Here is a 16,251-nt window from a genome sequence, read left to right on the forward strand (position 1 = left end):
TCAACATACCTGCATTAAATAAAAATAAGTCATGGCAATATTTGGAAACTTAAGTTCTGATTTTTAAAAGGTTCCAACACAAGAGCTACATATACAGAAAACACAACAGACACAATAATGATCAAATACGTTTAAGGATTGTTGACTGCATATTGCAACACAAGTCGTCTTTCTTGAGAGAATCATCACAAATAATCACTAAGTTTGCTAATCATACAAAATGTACAACAATGACAATCTAAAACTAAAATCCTGACGAAGGGTCTCGGCCCAAAACGTCAACTGCACCTCTTCCTAGAGATGCTGCCTGGCCTGCTGCGTTCACCAGCAACTTTTATGTGTGTTATCTAAAATTAAAGACAGGCAACATTGGTTTATGGGAGGCACTTAGAAAAATTAAGTACAATAGATCTTGATAAGAACTATGTAGCGTAATTTTGCAAAGAGGTGCAGGTAGCAAGAGGGACAAGTTGCTCATACCCAAATCCTTGCAAGTAGGTCGAAAGAATCCTGCAGAGTACTGATTCTATAAAACACTATTATAACCACAATTCGTATTAAACAGAGTATTGCTTCTCCTCCAGGCAGTATATTTTTGTAAAAGACAAAAGCTTTGGAGGTGTGAAAGAAATGAATCCAACAAAAAGACTTAACATGGATAAATTGAAAGAGTTGGCATTACTTTTATTTGAACAATGATAGCCAAGGGATTTGATACAGTATAAAATTACAGATTATATACCTAAACAACAGGAATTTTGCAGATGCTGGAAATTCAAGCAACACACATCAAAGTTGCTGGTGAACGCAGCAGGCCAGGCAGCATCTCTAGGAAGACGTACAGTTGACGTTTCAGGCCGAGACTCTTTGTCAGGACTAACTGAAGGAAGAGTTAGTAAAAGATTTGAAAGTGGGAGGGGGAGGGGGAGATCCAAATATACCTGTATACATATAAAAAAAATGCGAAACTCTTTCCAGTAGCTCAAAGGTCAACAAATTGAGGGTAAACGTTGCACATTGACGCAAGGCAAAACCACTATGCTGCCCGATTTATCTGCTCATTTCAAATCCTATATGGAAGAAACAAAAAGTGGAAGTGCATTACAAAACATTGGTCAGGATACCTCTAGGGTATTGTGGACAGTTCTGGTGGTCACACTGCACAACAAATATGGGAGCAACAGAGAGAAGAGATTCACCAGGATGTTACCTGGAATCGAAGCCTAATTATATGAAGAGATTAGTCAGGCACAGATGACCAATTTTACTTTAAAATGAAAATTCAAATGCATCAGTTTCCCTGAACATACCTATATAATCATTTAACATGCTGAAAACATTTTAAATGCTTAAAGCATAATACAAGGCTGGAAATCTGGAAATACTTGGTAGGGGCCTAGATAATAAACTGCTTTATTACTCCTATTATCCAACCTTACTGCTTTCCACCTAATCATAGACTACACTGAAAATTGTAGTGTGTTGCTGTTGGGCTTGCTCAGCATGCCAAACTACACAAATGGAAACAAAAAAATACAAACAGAACAAAATGCCAGTTTAATTTAACCAGATCTTTTTCCAACTGTGAAATATCATTGACTTAATTGTTTTCCTCCACATACCTTTTCCCAGCATTTTCAGTTTCATCCCAATGCATTAAATAACTTAACTGAACTAGCAGAACATACTTTCAGTTGTTCTATTATATGTCTTCAACATGTAATAGAAAAAATACATTTTAAAAGAGCAAATTACAATCTCAAGCAATTTTCTGTTGTTTTAATGCAAGTAACAGGTCTGTCCATATGCTGATGCCCCATACTTCAAAATCTCCATCCTTAGTTTTCAAAGAGTTCAACATCTCTCGCGTCGACTCCTTCGTTTGTGCCGGCGCCTGCAAGAGACTGGAAAAGTGTTGCAGCAATCTCTCCCAGTCTTGTTCGGGAAACTCTTCGTGCATCCAGCGGCCGCTCCTCGCGTCGTACCGCATACGGCGGGCCCACTGTTGCAGGAAATCCACGTACTCTCGCGCGAAGGCCGGCTCTTGCGCCGCGAGCAGGACCAACACCGAGCAGGGCAGCGCGCGACAGGCGGCGCTCAGCGCGCGACTGTTGCCTAGCAACCACCGCAACGCTCGCGGTTGCGCCTCGACGCCCGCAGCCGATAGCAGCGCGGCGAACGCCCGCCAGGAGTCGGCGTCCCCGCCGCCACCAGACACAGTCCGCTGCCAAACCTCCTGCTCCGGTAATTCCCACCTCTGTTCCCCCAAGCGCTGGCGCAGTACCTCCGCTTGCGTTTCGGCCACGGGCTGGCGTTCCGTCGGATCCTCGCCGGGGCCTGCGGCGCTCTGCCTGCACGCCTGAAGAACCCGCGCCGCCGCCGTCAGCCGGGCCGCGCGTCTCAGCGACGTCGTCACGGCCGCCCGACTACTGCCCGCACTTCGGTACCAAGAGGCGGCCCGGTGGAAAGCAGCGGCCGAGGCCGCCGGGTTGCACAGTAATGCCTGACTGAGCATCTCCTGGCCCCGGCTCAGTTCCTCGAGTCGCAAGCCGCGGTACCACGGCAGCGGGTGGTCGGTACGGCGACCCGGGAGATTCAGCTGCCGGCGCAAGGCCGCTTGCGCGCTCCTGTTCCCCTCCAGCCGCAAGGCCAGCTGCTGGAAATAGCAGGCCCATTGGAATGCTCGGGTCACCACCGCCTCATCCCAGTGGCTAGCCCACGGGCTCCTCGCTACCGCCAGCACCTCAGCGAACCGGTCCAGGTTCTCCAGCATCGCCTCCATGTCTTCACGCTTCCCCGAACTCACTTCGAAGCGCGCGCGCTGCCACCCCATTGGCTACTTGCAGCTTCACTTCCTTGATCGCGTGCATTCTGCGCATGCTCTCCAAGGCTGTGATTGCCTTTAACGTTTGCTCCCCAAACGCAGTGGATAGATTCCCGTTAACATGCTGAGCCCTGTTGTATGGTGTTGAATAGCTAGTGTGGAGGGTAGTGCAATGTAACTCAGTGTTTTAGAAGTTAAAAACATTTTTTTTGAGGAGGGCAATGATTTTTTCTTTCACATAAGTATATCCAACTCCCAGCAAACAGTATGCTGGAGGAACTCTGCAAGTCGACCAGCGTCTCTGGGAGGAAGACAATGGCCGACATTTCGTGTCGATACCCTGTATCGGGACTACCCAACTCCAGTCGCTCTTTCAATTTTCCATCTGCTTCTCAGTCCTCCTCACGTAGATCTACCTATTACTAGCTAGCTCTTGCTTTATTTCTTCCCTTAACCTTTTAGGCCAGTTGAAGGGTCCCGAACTGAAATGTCGATTGGCCATTTCCCTCCATAGATGCTGCCTCTGCTTGACTCCTGTGTTCCTCCTGCACATTGTAGGTTGCAGCAGTTTTTGGATGCCTGTGTTTTAACATTGCATTCTCAAATACAGGTTGAGTACCCCTTATTCAAAATGCTTGAGGCTGGAAGTGTTTCAGTTTAAGGATTTTGGAATATATAATAAGATAGTTTGCAGTTGCCATAATTTCTGACTCAGTTTTTCTGCAACCAGTAAGCGGTCTTTGTTTTACACTTGTTCACTGTATTGGTGCAGCTGTTCAGAGTGTTAGATTTTCAACAGCGACGATCTTGGGAAACTCATCAATGAATTTTTCGATTACTTTGTAATCAACATTCGTTTTATCACCACAAATCTTTATAATTTTAACGCTTAAATTTCTGCAACCTGTTGAATATTCAGAATTACCTTCGATTTCCAGTTTGTTGTAAATCTTTGCTTGTTTCATGGTCTGCGTACCGTTAAGTACCACATGTTCACTCCAGCGCTAACAAATCCACTCTTTCAATGCACGATCAAGATCTTCATTTTCACTTTATGCAGTGCTTTTCTATTTTTCAGTAACGTCTGTTCATTACATATGTGAGATCACTTTTGAAAGATATCTATACTGTAATGCACAAGACCTGCACGTCACGTGGGAACCTTCCCAGCGCCTTGTGGAATTTTCTATTAGTGACATCATGTCATTGCTCAAAAAAAATTTGGATTTTGGAGATTTTCAGATAAGGGGTACTCAACCCATATCAGGAATTGCTATCAGTTTAACCTTATTATGATGTAAAATCACTGATAGTTACACTGAATTGTGAACACTGCAGAAATTCTGGGCTATATTTCTTCTTAATATGATAAAGGGTGATCTGGTTTTTAATGTTTGCAATTACAACCTTTTTTTTTCCTGGGTCCTTTAAAGAACAGATATTATTGATAAGATTATTTTGCAAAGTGTAGAGCTCCTGTATTTACTCAAGTAAAATCAAACTTTTGTGTTAACAATTGAACTTTCTGGAAAATATGCACCTTTAATAAAATAACATGAGTTACAGTATCTTTCAGTGCTTGTTTTCTAATTTATGGCCTTGCAGCATCCTCTAAGAGCTCTGCAATCTTCCATTCTGTATTCTTGTGAGTACATTTTATTTTGGCAATTAAACTGCATCCCCTTAGGCATTAAACTCTGGAATTCTAGTCTCTGATTTACTGCAGTGAATTACATCTTCATTATATAACTGCACTTTCTTCTGCTGCCTCTGCCTCCGAGCCTATTTCTTTGGCAAGGACTCGCCACCCTGCACCAATGACTCCTTCTCCCATCTTCATCCCTCCTATTCCTGCGCACCCCGCTCTGGTCTTCTGCCTGCTGATCTTTTACTACCAACTGCCGACAAGACATCAACCATCTCAACTTCAACACTCCTCTCTCCAAATCCAACCTCACTCCTTCTGAACGCGTTGCTCTCCACTCCCTCCAAACTAACCCTAACTTCACCATCAAACCCACAGATAAAGGGGGTGCTGTAGTAGTCTGGCATACTGACCTCTGCATTGCTGGGGCCCAGCGACAACTCTCAGATACCTACTCTCACTTAGCACTTGAACAGGACCCCAATAAGGAGCACCAGACCATTGTCTCCCACACCATCACCGACCTTATTAACTCTGGGGTTCTCCCATCCACCGCCACCAACCTCATGGTTCCCGTGCCCAGTACCTCCCGTTTCTACCTCCTACCCAAGATCCCCAATCATGCTTTTCTAGGTAGACCCATTGTTTCAACTTGTTCCTGCCCCACTGAACTCATATTTGCATACCTTAAGTCTATTTTATCCCCCATAGTTTAGTCCCTTCCTACCTATAGCCGTGACATGGTTTGGATCTTTTCAATGATTTCAAGTTCTCTGGCCCCCATCATCTTATTTTCACTATGGATGCCCAGTCCCTATACAGCTCCATTCCCCACCAGGAAGGCCTCAAAACTCTCCATTTCTTTCTGGACACCAGACCCAACTAGTTTCCCTCCACTACCGTTTTCCTCCATATAGCGGAACTTGTCCTTACTCTTAATAATTTCTCCTTTGGCTCCTCCCACTTCCTTCAAACAAAAGGTGTAGCCTTGGGCACTTGCATGGGTCCCAGCTATGCCCGCCATTATGTGGGCTACATGGAACAGTCTATGTTCCAGGCCTACACTGGTGTCTGTCCCCCACTTTTCCTACACTATTTCAATGACTGTGTTGTTGCTGCTTCCTGCAGCCATGCAGAGTTTGTCAACTTCATCATCTTGCCTCCAACTTTCACCCAGCCCCCAAATTTACCTGGTCCATTTCTGACACCTCCCTCCCCTTTCTTGATCTCTCTGTCTCTGTTTCTGGAGACAGCTTATCTACTGATGCCTATTATAAATCCATAGACTCTCGCATCTATCTGGACTATACTTCCCACCCTGTTACTTGTAAAAACGCCACCCCCTTCTCTCAATTCCTCCATCTCCACTGTATCTGCTCTCAGGATGAGGCTTTTCATTCTAAAATGGGAATGTCCTTCAAAGAAAAGAGAGTCCCTTCCTCCACCATCAGTGCTGCCCTCAACCACATCTTTAACATTTCATGCATGCCTGCCCTCATCCCATCCTCCCACCACCCTACTAGAGATAGGGTTCCTCTTGTCCCCACCTACCACCCCACCAGCCTCCATGTCCAGCACAGAATTCTCTGTAACTTCCGCCATCTCCAGCAGGAGCCCACCACCAAGCACATCTTTCCCTCCCCCTCCCACTTCCTGCTTTCCACAGAGTTCACTCCCTACACAACTCCCTTGGTGTTCACCTGGCGGAGAATCTCACCTGGTCCCTCAACACCAGCTCCATAGTAAAGAAAGCCCAGCAGCATCTCTGCTTTCTGCGAAGGCTGAGAAAAGTCCATCTCCCACCCGCCATCCTCACCACATTCTACAGAGGTTGTATTGTGAGCATCCTGAGTAGCTGCATTCACTGCCTGGTTCGGAAATTGCACCATCTCGGATCGCAAGACCCTGCAGCGGATAGTGAGGTCAGCTGAGAAGATCATCGGGATCTCTCTTCCTGCCATTAGAGACATTTACACCACACGCTGCATCCGTAAAGCAAACAGCATTATGAAGGACCCCACGCACCCCTCATACAAACTCTTCTCCCTCTTGCCATCTGGCAAAAGGCACCGAAGTATTCGGGCTCTCACGACCAGACGATGTAACAGTTTCTTCCCCCAAGTCATCAGACTCCTTAATACCCAGAGCCTGGACTGACACCAACCTACTGCCCTCTACTGTGCATATTGTCTTGTTTATTATTTATCGTAATGCCTGCACTGTTTTGTGCACTTTATGCAGCCCTGGGTAGGTCTGTAGTCTAGTGTAGTTTTGTGTTTTATGTAGTTCGGTGTAATTTTTGTATTGTTCATGTAGCACCATGGTCCTGAAAAACGTCTCGTTTTTACTGTAACGCACATCAAAGTTGCTGGTGAACACAGCAAGCCAGGCAGCATCTCTAGGAAGAGGTACAGTCGACGTTTCGGGCCAAGACCCTTTGTCAGGACTAACTGAAAGAAGAGCTAGTAAGAGATTTGAAAGTGGGAGGGGGAGGGGAGATCCAAAATGATAGGAGAAGACAGGAGGGGGAGGGATGGAGCCAAGAGCTGGACAGTTGATATGAGAGGATCATGAGACAGGAGGCCCAGGGAGAAAGAAAAGTGTGGGGGGGAAACCCAGAGGATGGGCAAGGGGTATAGTCAGAGGGACAGAGGGAGAAAAAGAATGTGTGTATATATATAAATAAATAACGGATGGGGTACGAGGGGGAGGTGGGGCATTAGCAGAAGTTTGAGAAGTCAATGTTCTTGCCATCATGTTGAAGGCTACCCAGACAGAATATAAGGTGTTGTTCCTCCAACCTGAGTGTGGCTTCATCTTTACAGTAGAGGAGGCCGTGGATAGACATATCAGAATGGGAATGGGATGTGGAATTAAAATGTGTGGCCACTGGGAGATCCTGTTTTCTCTGGCAGACAGAGTGTAGGTATTCAGCGAAACGATCTCCCAGTCTGCGTCGGGTCTCGCCAATATATAGAAGGCCACATCGGGAGCACCGGATGCAGTATATCACCCCAGCCAACTCACAGGTGACATGTCGCCTCACCTGGAAGGACTGTCTGTGGCCCTGAATGGTGGTGAGGGAGGAAGTGTAAGGGCATGTGTAGCACTTGTTCCGCTTACAAGGATAAGCGCTAGGAGGGAGATCAGTGGGGAGGGATGGGAGGGACGAATGGACAAGGGAGTCGCGTATGGAGAGATCCCGGCGGAAAACGGGGCGGGGGGGAGGAGGAAAAGATGTGCTTAGTGGTGGGATCCCGTTGGAGGTGGTGGAAGTTACGGAGAATAATATGTTGGACCCGGAGGCTGGTGGGGTGATAGGTGAGGACAGAGCCTCTCGTTTTTACTGTGTACTGTACCAGCAGTTATGGTCGAAAGGAGAATAAAAAGTGACTTGACTTGACTTGTCCATTCATCCCTCCCCACTGATCTCCCTCTTGGCACTCCTCCCTGCAAGCGGAGATGCCACGCTTGCCCCTACACCTTCTCCCTCACCACCATTCAGGGCCCCAAACAGTCATTCCAACTGAGGCAACACTTCACCTGTGAAGCTGCTGGGGTCATATACTGTGTGTGGCGCTCCTGGTGAGGCCTCCTGTATAACGGTGAGACCTGACTAAGGACCTCGCTGAGGACCTACACTCCATCTGCCAGAAGAAGTGGGCAGTTGCCAGTTGCCACCTATTTTATTTCCATTTCCCATTGCCATTCCGATATGTCTATCCATGGCCTCCTCTACTGTCGTGATACAGCCACACTCAGATTGGAGGAACAACACCTTATATTCTGTCTGGGTAGTCTCCAACCTGATGGCATATACATCTACTTCTCGAACTTCTGGTAATGCCCCCCATCCTCAACATTCCCCATCCCCTTTTCCCTCTCTCACCTTATCTCTTTGCCTCCCCATTGTCTCCCTTTGGTATTCCATGGTCTTCTGTTCTTTCCTATCAGACTCCCCCCTTCTCGAGCCCTGTATCTCCTTCACCTATCAACTAACCAGCTCTTTACTTCACTCCTCCCACTCATGGTTTCACCTATTACCTGGTGTTTCTCCCTCCCCTCCCCCCACCTTTAACTCTGACTCCTCAGCTTTTTTACTCTAGCCCTGCTGAAAGGTTTCGGCCTGAAACATCATCTGTACTCATTTCCATAGATGCAGCCTGGCCTGCTGAGTTCCTCCAGTATCTTGTTAATGTTGCCTACATTTTAACTTACAGCTTTAGTCAAGCTGTAACCTACATCAAACAGTTCATTTTGAGTCATACAGCCCAGAAGCAGGCCCTTCAGCCACTCTGTCCATGCTGACCATCTCAAATACCCATTATTGCAAATTCTGATTGATGTCTGATAAAAAGATTCTGAAGAGCAGGGAACATTGGGCACATAGCTGGCCCAACTATTTTTTTCCCCAGGAACATTCAAATCAACTTTAAAATGAACCACAAAGAAATATTAGGACATGCAACAAAAGACTTGGTTAAAGAGATTGGGGTGGGGAGAATAGGTTTTAAAGAGTGTCTATTTGAAAGAAAGATAGATAGAGAGATAATGCAAGAAATAGATATGGCATGGTAGAATTCCAGAGTTTATTGACCTGGCAGCTGTTGATGGTGGAACATTTAAATTTGGAGATGATTAAAAGCCTCTCACCAAAAGAGCACAGATGTTTGAAGCAGTAAAAATGACAAAGGTAAGGAAGGATGAAGAGACAATGTCAGTACCATTGATGGTAGAGGCTTTGGGGAAGGAAAAGACACGTCAACTACATCAGTAATGGTAGACAGGTTGAGAACCTTTGTCATTATTACAGAATGAACCTGGTTAGTATGTCATGCTGCTATTATCTCTTTGAAAATATAGACAATGCTTAATTTCCTCTTTTAAAATGCAACAATGTGAAGCCCTCATTGTGGAAGTCATACCTCACTCAAAGACATTTCTGGTTGCTGGAAATCACCAGGTATTCCTCAAGCCGGTGCCTTAGGCCCAACCCCTTCAGAAGACTTATTTGATTCTTTAATCACCAAGTCAGAAGTGGATTTGTCCACTGGTGAGTTTTGTTTTTAGCAAGATGCTATCATAGAGTGGGGAGGGAGGCCTTTCAGTTTGCCATGTGCATGTTACCCTTGTATTATCTACATATATCAATTCTGCTTCACCCTGCCAGGATCTTCATCGTACTTTGTGGTTTACATCAGATCACACAGTTCTCCGTTTTCACTGTAAGGTTGATCACTGGCCCGCTGTTTTTCTTAGTTCCTTTGCTCTGTTCATCCTATATGGTTCACTGAACCATCAGCCTTTCTGGTCCACTTGAACAGCCTACTGTGCTAGCTTGTCACCCTGCTCTTCACATCTGGTGGTACATTTCCAATCACCTTGCTCTCCCTGTTGCTGATTACTGTCACACTTTACTTTAATTGGCCTCTTACTGTAACCATCCCTGCTTCTGGCTCAACCCTGCACCAACTGACAATAACCCTTGACAAATGAACAGTTCAAAGGCGTATACTTAAAGAACATTTGGATATGGAGTAATAAAGTGGCAAATAGCATTCTAATCAGAATTACAAATGACGAGTCATCGTCTTGGTAGACGTTGACCAGAAACTGGACCTGTCACGTAAACACAACAACTCTCGGAACAGGTTAGAGGCTAGGTATCCAGTGGCGAATGACTTTTAACAGCCCAGAGTTACTTCACTATAAATGCACTGAAGTTAAGAATGTAATGGAGTTGATGTGATGCACTCTTATAGCCTGAATGATTGATGGCATCCGTCTGTCTGGAAGGACAATGGATGACAGCATTCTCCAAGGCACAAGCCTGGGCGGAAGGTATGAAGATCCTGCGATGTGTAGTCATCAAAATTCCCTCTTGGCCTCACTGGTGTAGTCCAAAGGAAAGTGAAGCAATACGTGTGGCATCAGCTTGGCTGCAGGAGCTGCCAGAAGGATGTTCAGTCACATCCAGCTGCCTTAGGGGCTCCACTTGGGACTTTCTGTCTAGGTTTACTCCCGTAGTCTTTGTCTGTCCCCAGGCTACCCACAAGGCTGTGGGGCTATTTACCCATAGCTGGGGATTTGGTTCACAAGCACCAGGACGTGTCCGTGCACTGGTGGGCCTTCATGTTATGTGTGCAGGGGCCGGACCTCCTCCCTGTCCTCTGTAGTTCAGCCTGAGACCGAAATGAGTACAGTTTCCGTGTGTCGCCAGTGGGAAGGCACTACATGAGACTTGCTGTTGGAGGGGCTACGTACTGAAACGGAGAGTCTTATGCATTCAATTCTCCCTTTTATGAAACTGCTAGCCAGCGGTAGCAGCTGAAAATGAGAGTGACAAGCACTACCACACTGGATGTGCTACAACAGCCATTTGACATACACTTACAACTGCCATGAAACATGTTAAGATTTAGGGCAAAAAGCCTGTTTAATTTTTACCCCATCTACTGCAAAATGTTTATTTCCTGCACCACATGGACAGTGGATTGAGTGCCTACCCTTTTTAAGATAAAGTACAGTTACTTGCCAAGGCCAATCTAACAGTACCTCAAATTCACAACCTTTTGCACCTTACATGCAAGAAAGTTTAGCTGCATGGAAAATAAATAGCATTTGCACATTTTAATCCTCTACAGCTATCTGTGGTAATGAATTTCACAGAATCACCGCCCTCTGTATAAAAAAATTCCTCTCATCACCGTTATAAAGGGATGTCCTTCTATGCTGAGGCTGTACTCTCTGGTCCTAGACATTACCACTATTGGAAACATCCTTTGCACATCTACTCATTCTAGGCCTTTCCATATTTGGTAGGTTTCAATGAGATCCTTCTTCATTCTTCTAAACTCCAGAAGTTACAGGCCTAAAGCTATCAGATACTTGTCATACTCTACTCTTTTCACTTCTGGGACCATTTTCATGAAAAATGTCTGGATGCTCTCCAATGCTAGCACATCTTTTCTTAGATAAGGGGCCCAGAACTACTCACAATACTTCCAAGGTGTGGTCTGACCAATGACTTATAAGGACATTACTCAGCATTACATCCTTGCTTTTATATTCCAGTCGTCTGGAAACGAATGCTAACATTGCATTTGCCTTCCTTACTACTGACTCAACCTGCAAGTTAGCCTTTAAAGAATACTGCATTAAGACTTCCAAGTCTCTTTGCACCTTTGATTTCTGAAATTCCATTTAGAAAATAGTTTATGCCTTTATTCCTTCTACCAAAGTGTATGGCCATATACTTCCCTTTACTTAATTTGCCATTTTATTCTCCATTCTAATCTGTCTAAATCCTGCAGACTCCCTGCTTTCTCAACACTACCTACATTTCCACCTATCTTTGTATTGTCCACAAACTTGGCCACAAAGCCATTAATTCTGCCATCCAGGTCATCCAGGTCAAGGGCCGAAGAAGAAAGAATCTGATAGGAGAGGAGAGCAGGCTATAGGAGAAAGGGGAAGAGGGGACTCAGGAGGTGGGGGGAGGTGTCTTGGCCTGAGACATTGACTATCCAGTCATTTCCATAGACGCTGCCTGACCTGCTGAGTTCTTCCAGGATTTTGTGTGTGTTGCTTTGGATTTCCAGCATCTGCAGACTTTCTCGTTTATGATTTGGCTCAGGAATTGCTTCTTGGAAGTCTGATGAAAGCATTGGCTTGAAAATTGATTAATAATATTTGGCACTGTTCTCAGTGTGTAGGTTATGACTGATTTACATGATAACAAGCAGTCTCCTTTGGAGTCCTACCTGTTTTCAAGGCCATTCAGAAACATATGGTAGTTTGTGAGGCAAATGTGTAGTTAGATTTGAAATGTGAGCCTTCAGTATCACAACCAGGATGTAGTTTTTCCTGTAGCCTACTTTGTATCCAGCATTCTCAATGCTTTTTGACACATTTTGGAGTGAACTGAATTGATTTAGTTATGGTGGGAATTTTGGAGATCCCAAAAGTGATCATTGCTGGTGGAACATTTACAAATACTTGAATCTCGCCTTTGCTAATCTGGTTAGGTGGTGTTTAAATATACTATGTACCTTAAGCAATAAAAAAATTCTATTCATGTTACAGAATTGTTTTATAGTGATTATTTTTAGAGTTTTACAAAGTTTTTCAGAGTGCTACACCTTATTTGCTTAAGATTTTACAATTTTCTGCTTTGTGTGGTTTTTTCATTTAAACATTCATCTAGACAAATTATTTAGACAAGTACATTTGTTATATTTCCTTACATAAAATGTTTCCCCAAAAGTACAATTTGGTCTTAATATATTAATGCTTATTAATCTGAAACTATCATTTTTCCTGTTCTGGAGGAGGTGGGAGTGGATGCGTTAGAATAGACTAAATTTTGAAATATATCATTAACTTTAGTCTGGGTCTTCTTTAATATGCAGCAGATTGAAATATTGTATGTTGTCAAGAACTCTTGCTATTTTAATTAGTGCAGTAATTCCATAATTTATGCATGTTTAATTAATGAATTTTTACACCTAGCAATATTGACTCTATGGGGTCACTATCCTTGATTTGCAAAGCTCATTTTTACTTTTGCAGATAGCATATCACTTCTCAGCCTATAGAAATATACTGTAATAAAAGTTCATAATGCCTTTTTTCCCAGCTTTTTCACTTTTGAAATTCTGTTTAATGAATTGTTTTCTAGGAATTCATCTCTTTTATAAATCAAGGAATGTATTCCTCTGAAAGAAAACGATAAATAAATTCTTTACTTTGCAAGTTTGGAGTTAATTACAAAGCACTGTCACATTTGGTAGTATTTGGTTGGAAGACACAGATTGAGAAATGGGGAAAAGAGGATTTGGGAAATATTATGAAGTTGTTTTTTTTGTTTTGATGTTCTTTATTTTCTTGGCTCTTAAATGTTGAATGTTAAACAAATTTAGTGTAAGGCAGATTGTTATACAGTATTGCAAGGTTCCCTGAAAATGGATCTTGTTAGGGTAAGGTGCAAGGTCACGTAGTCTAAAGTTTTTAGCAATCTCATTGTTGTATTGAATTACCTGATCTCAACCATAGCAGCTTTAGACTCATTTTAGTTTTTCTGCTCCTGTATCCTGAATTAGAGGAAAGGGATATTATCTAGCTCTCAAATTGTTGATTTAAAATGGTAAGGTTTAATTGAACAGAGATTATCTTTGTCTAAGCATGATACCTCTATGTAAAAGCAAATGTTGTTACTGGTTATTCTACTTCAAGGAACATTTTGTAGAAGTGCTAGAATCATTCTGAACTTGACATCATTATGAAAAATGTAAACAATTTGGTGGAAATATTGGAAAGTAAAAGAGCATAATCCTTCATGATCCCTTAATCTCCTTCAATAACATTCCCCACCCTCCAAATTTTAATTCCCCATTTCATTTTCTAGTTAATTTGGTTTGAATATATTTAAAAATGTATACATATAATGAAACTTTATCATTAATAAATGCATACGTTCATTATTTGAAGTTTATTTTTATTTTAGGTACAGCTATTTTGCTATGTTTCTTAGGTTGCTCTGGTAAATTGGAATGTAGTTGAAATGAGCACACCCATTACATCTTTTCCCAGTTATCCAATGAACACTTTGAAAGATATCTTTGATCAAGTAACTTTGGATAAAGTGATCATATGTTTTGTGCAGTTTAAATGCCTTACTGGTTAATACCCTTTTTAGAATACGTACTCTTATGAACTATTCATTCCCAATGAACTAGTTTCCATCATGTTCAACAGCTTCGTATTTCACCCTAATATGACAATAAACAAAGAGGTAAAAGAAAACAGAAAATGATAGTTTCAGGTGAGGGAAATTGTGAATGCTTCTGAAGTAAATGATAACAAAGAAGTTGTTGACAAAGCTGGGTCATTGTGTACCTGCTAAATAATACTTAACAGCAACTGGTTTCTGTTAGTATATTGATCAAACAACTAATACAAGTTTATATTTCTAATGAAGTTGTAAGGTTTGTTTCATGATAAGTATATGCAGTGAATTAAATCCTTTGTATTCCCTGAAAGACACCTATTTTGCGATGGAATGCATTTTTGATGTATCTCTTCACTTGCGAAAGAGCAATTAAGTTTGGAAACAACATTTGAAAAAGGAGATTTTTAAGTGTTGTGTTTATTATAATTTTTCTTGTAATTATAGTTGAACAACCAAAGGTATAACTGAAGGGATTAATGAAAGGGAGAGATTTGATAATGATGGTTAATACCTATCAGCTCTTGTTAATGCCTTGTTCAGTTTCACAAGAATTCTAGTGACAGGGAAGGATCAGCATAGACAATCTTTAATTTGACAAGTGCCTCTTACTCACAGGAGTGGAATAAACTCAGATTATTAAAAATGATGAAAGGAAAATTACCACTTTTTAATTTTGTTTTTAGAAATTACAATGTGCAATTACAAGCATCTGTTTGATGGGGAATTTTTTGAATAAGTTTGGTCTAACTGGTCGAGAAAGGACAAAGTTTTAAAGAAAAAAGAAAGAGGATTTCTGGTTTCTGATAATCTACTTGGCCTTTTAACAGTTATACACAGCAAGTATAATTCTGCAGATCCTACTGAGAAAAGAAGAGGCCCATTCGGCTGAACAATTAGACATCCAGTAACATCTTACAGGGATGATCAGGGAAGCAAAGAAGAGGTATAATTCAACACTTAGAGGAGAATTAAAGTGAAAACCATAGACCTGTCAAAAGAGGGAACATCCAATTCCTTGCATGATTACTTTCCACTGTATTCATGAAGAGGACAAGAGCCTAGAGCTTTCCTCAAGAAGAAATAACTGAAAGAAAAATTAATGACTAATGTAAACAGAACCATAATAATGGGTAGGCAATACTTATTTTAGAGTATTAATATGGGCTAGGCAGGAGATTTAGGAACGTAACCCGAAACTCCATTAAATGAAATATTTTGCATAGTTTGGGAGCATATGAACACTCATGTCATTGCCAGACTGAGCTATAGGCCCACCTGGGGAATTGGGTTATTTCAAGAACAAAGTTTTCATTGTGTACAGCTCTAACTCTTGTGCTATGTTGTCACCAGTGACTTGTTCTTTATTTTAACATACATTCTTTGACACTCTTCTCTCATTGTAAGATGCCTTCAAAGTAATTAGAACCTTGCAATATTGTTGTTCTCCATCTTGGTGATATCCTCTAAACTCAAAGAGCTTAATTACCATATTTGTATGACCATGACAATAGCTGTACATCTATAAACTCCTTTTACACACATTTAAAGTAGTTTTATATAACAAAGTTTACCCTAGTATGCTAATAAAGCTCAAAAAATAACACTTTTGGGTCCAAGTAATTTAACATAAGCTAGTCTAATTTAAGCATGATGTTTCAACCCAGGTTTTTATTCAAATATTCATATGCTAGCATAACTTCTGAAAGGAAAGTCAAGGTCAATAAATCTATTGACATTCTTTAAGGATTCTATAGGTAAAATAGCTGTAGGGAAAACAGTTTTTAATGCATTTCAGATCTTCAAAAAAATCTTAAAAAGGCCGGTCAATATCCTTAGAGCTTATGGAGTTTGAGGTAATATACTGATTTGGATTGAAAATGAGTTAATGGGCTGAAAGCAAACAGGAGGAATAAATGGGTCTTTACCAGGTTCCCTTTATCAGGTAGTATGATTGGTGAAGTGCTGTAGAGATCGATGCTGGGGCCTATTATTTATGATCTTCAGCAGTTATCTAATAAAGTGGTCACTGAGTGTATGTTTGTGGTTTTCTAC

General features: G+C 42.3%; 2 protein-coding genes across 2 annotated transcripts in view; one reads left to right on the forward strand and one right to left on the reverse strand.

The window, feature by feature from the left end:
- Positions 1-315: 315 nt before the first annotated feature.
- On the reverse strand, positions 316-4,292 carry fancf (FA complementation group F). Its single transcript, XM_063061750.1, has one exon. It carries the CDS (start codon positions 2,831-2,833, stop codon positions 1,760-1,762), a length of 1,074 nt encoding a protein of 357 aa, XP_062917820.1. The 5' UTR covers positions 2,834-4,292; the 3' UTR covers positions 316-1,759.
- The window catches only part of LOC134353615 (growth arrest-specific protein 2), a 204,231-nt gene continuing 190,139 nt past the window's right edge, over positions 2,160-16,251 (forward strand). Inside the window, exon 1 of the mRNA XM_063061751.1 lies at positions 2,160-2,244. The gene's annotated coding sequence lies outside the window, so the exon portion shown is untranslated. The remainder of the gene's footprint in view (positions 2,245-16,251) is intronic.

Source organism: Mobula hypostoma, chromosome 11 (assembly GCF_963921235.1).
Source record: "Mobula hypostoma chromosome 11, sMobHyp1.1, whole genome shotgun sequence".
Taxonomy (NCBI): Eukaryota; Metazoa; Chordata; class Chondrichthyes; order Myliobatiformes; family Myliobatidae; genus Mobula; species Mobula hypostoma.

Excerpts from the sequence above, each read along its gene's own strand:
- fancf (XM_063061750.1), bottom strand. The coding sequence starts at position 2,833 with ATGGGGTGGCAGCGCGCGCGCTTCGAAGTGAGTTCGGGGAAGCGTGAA.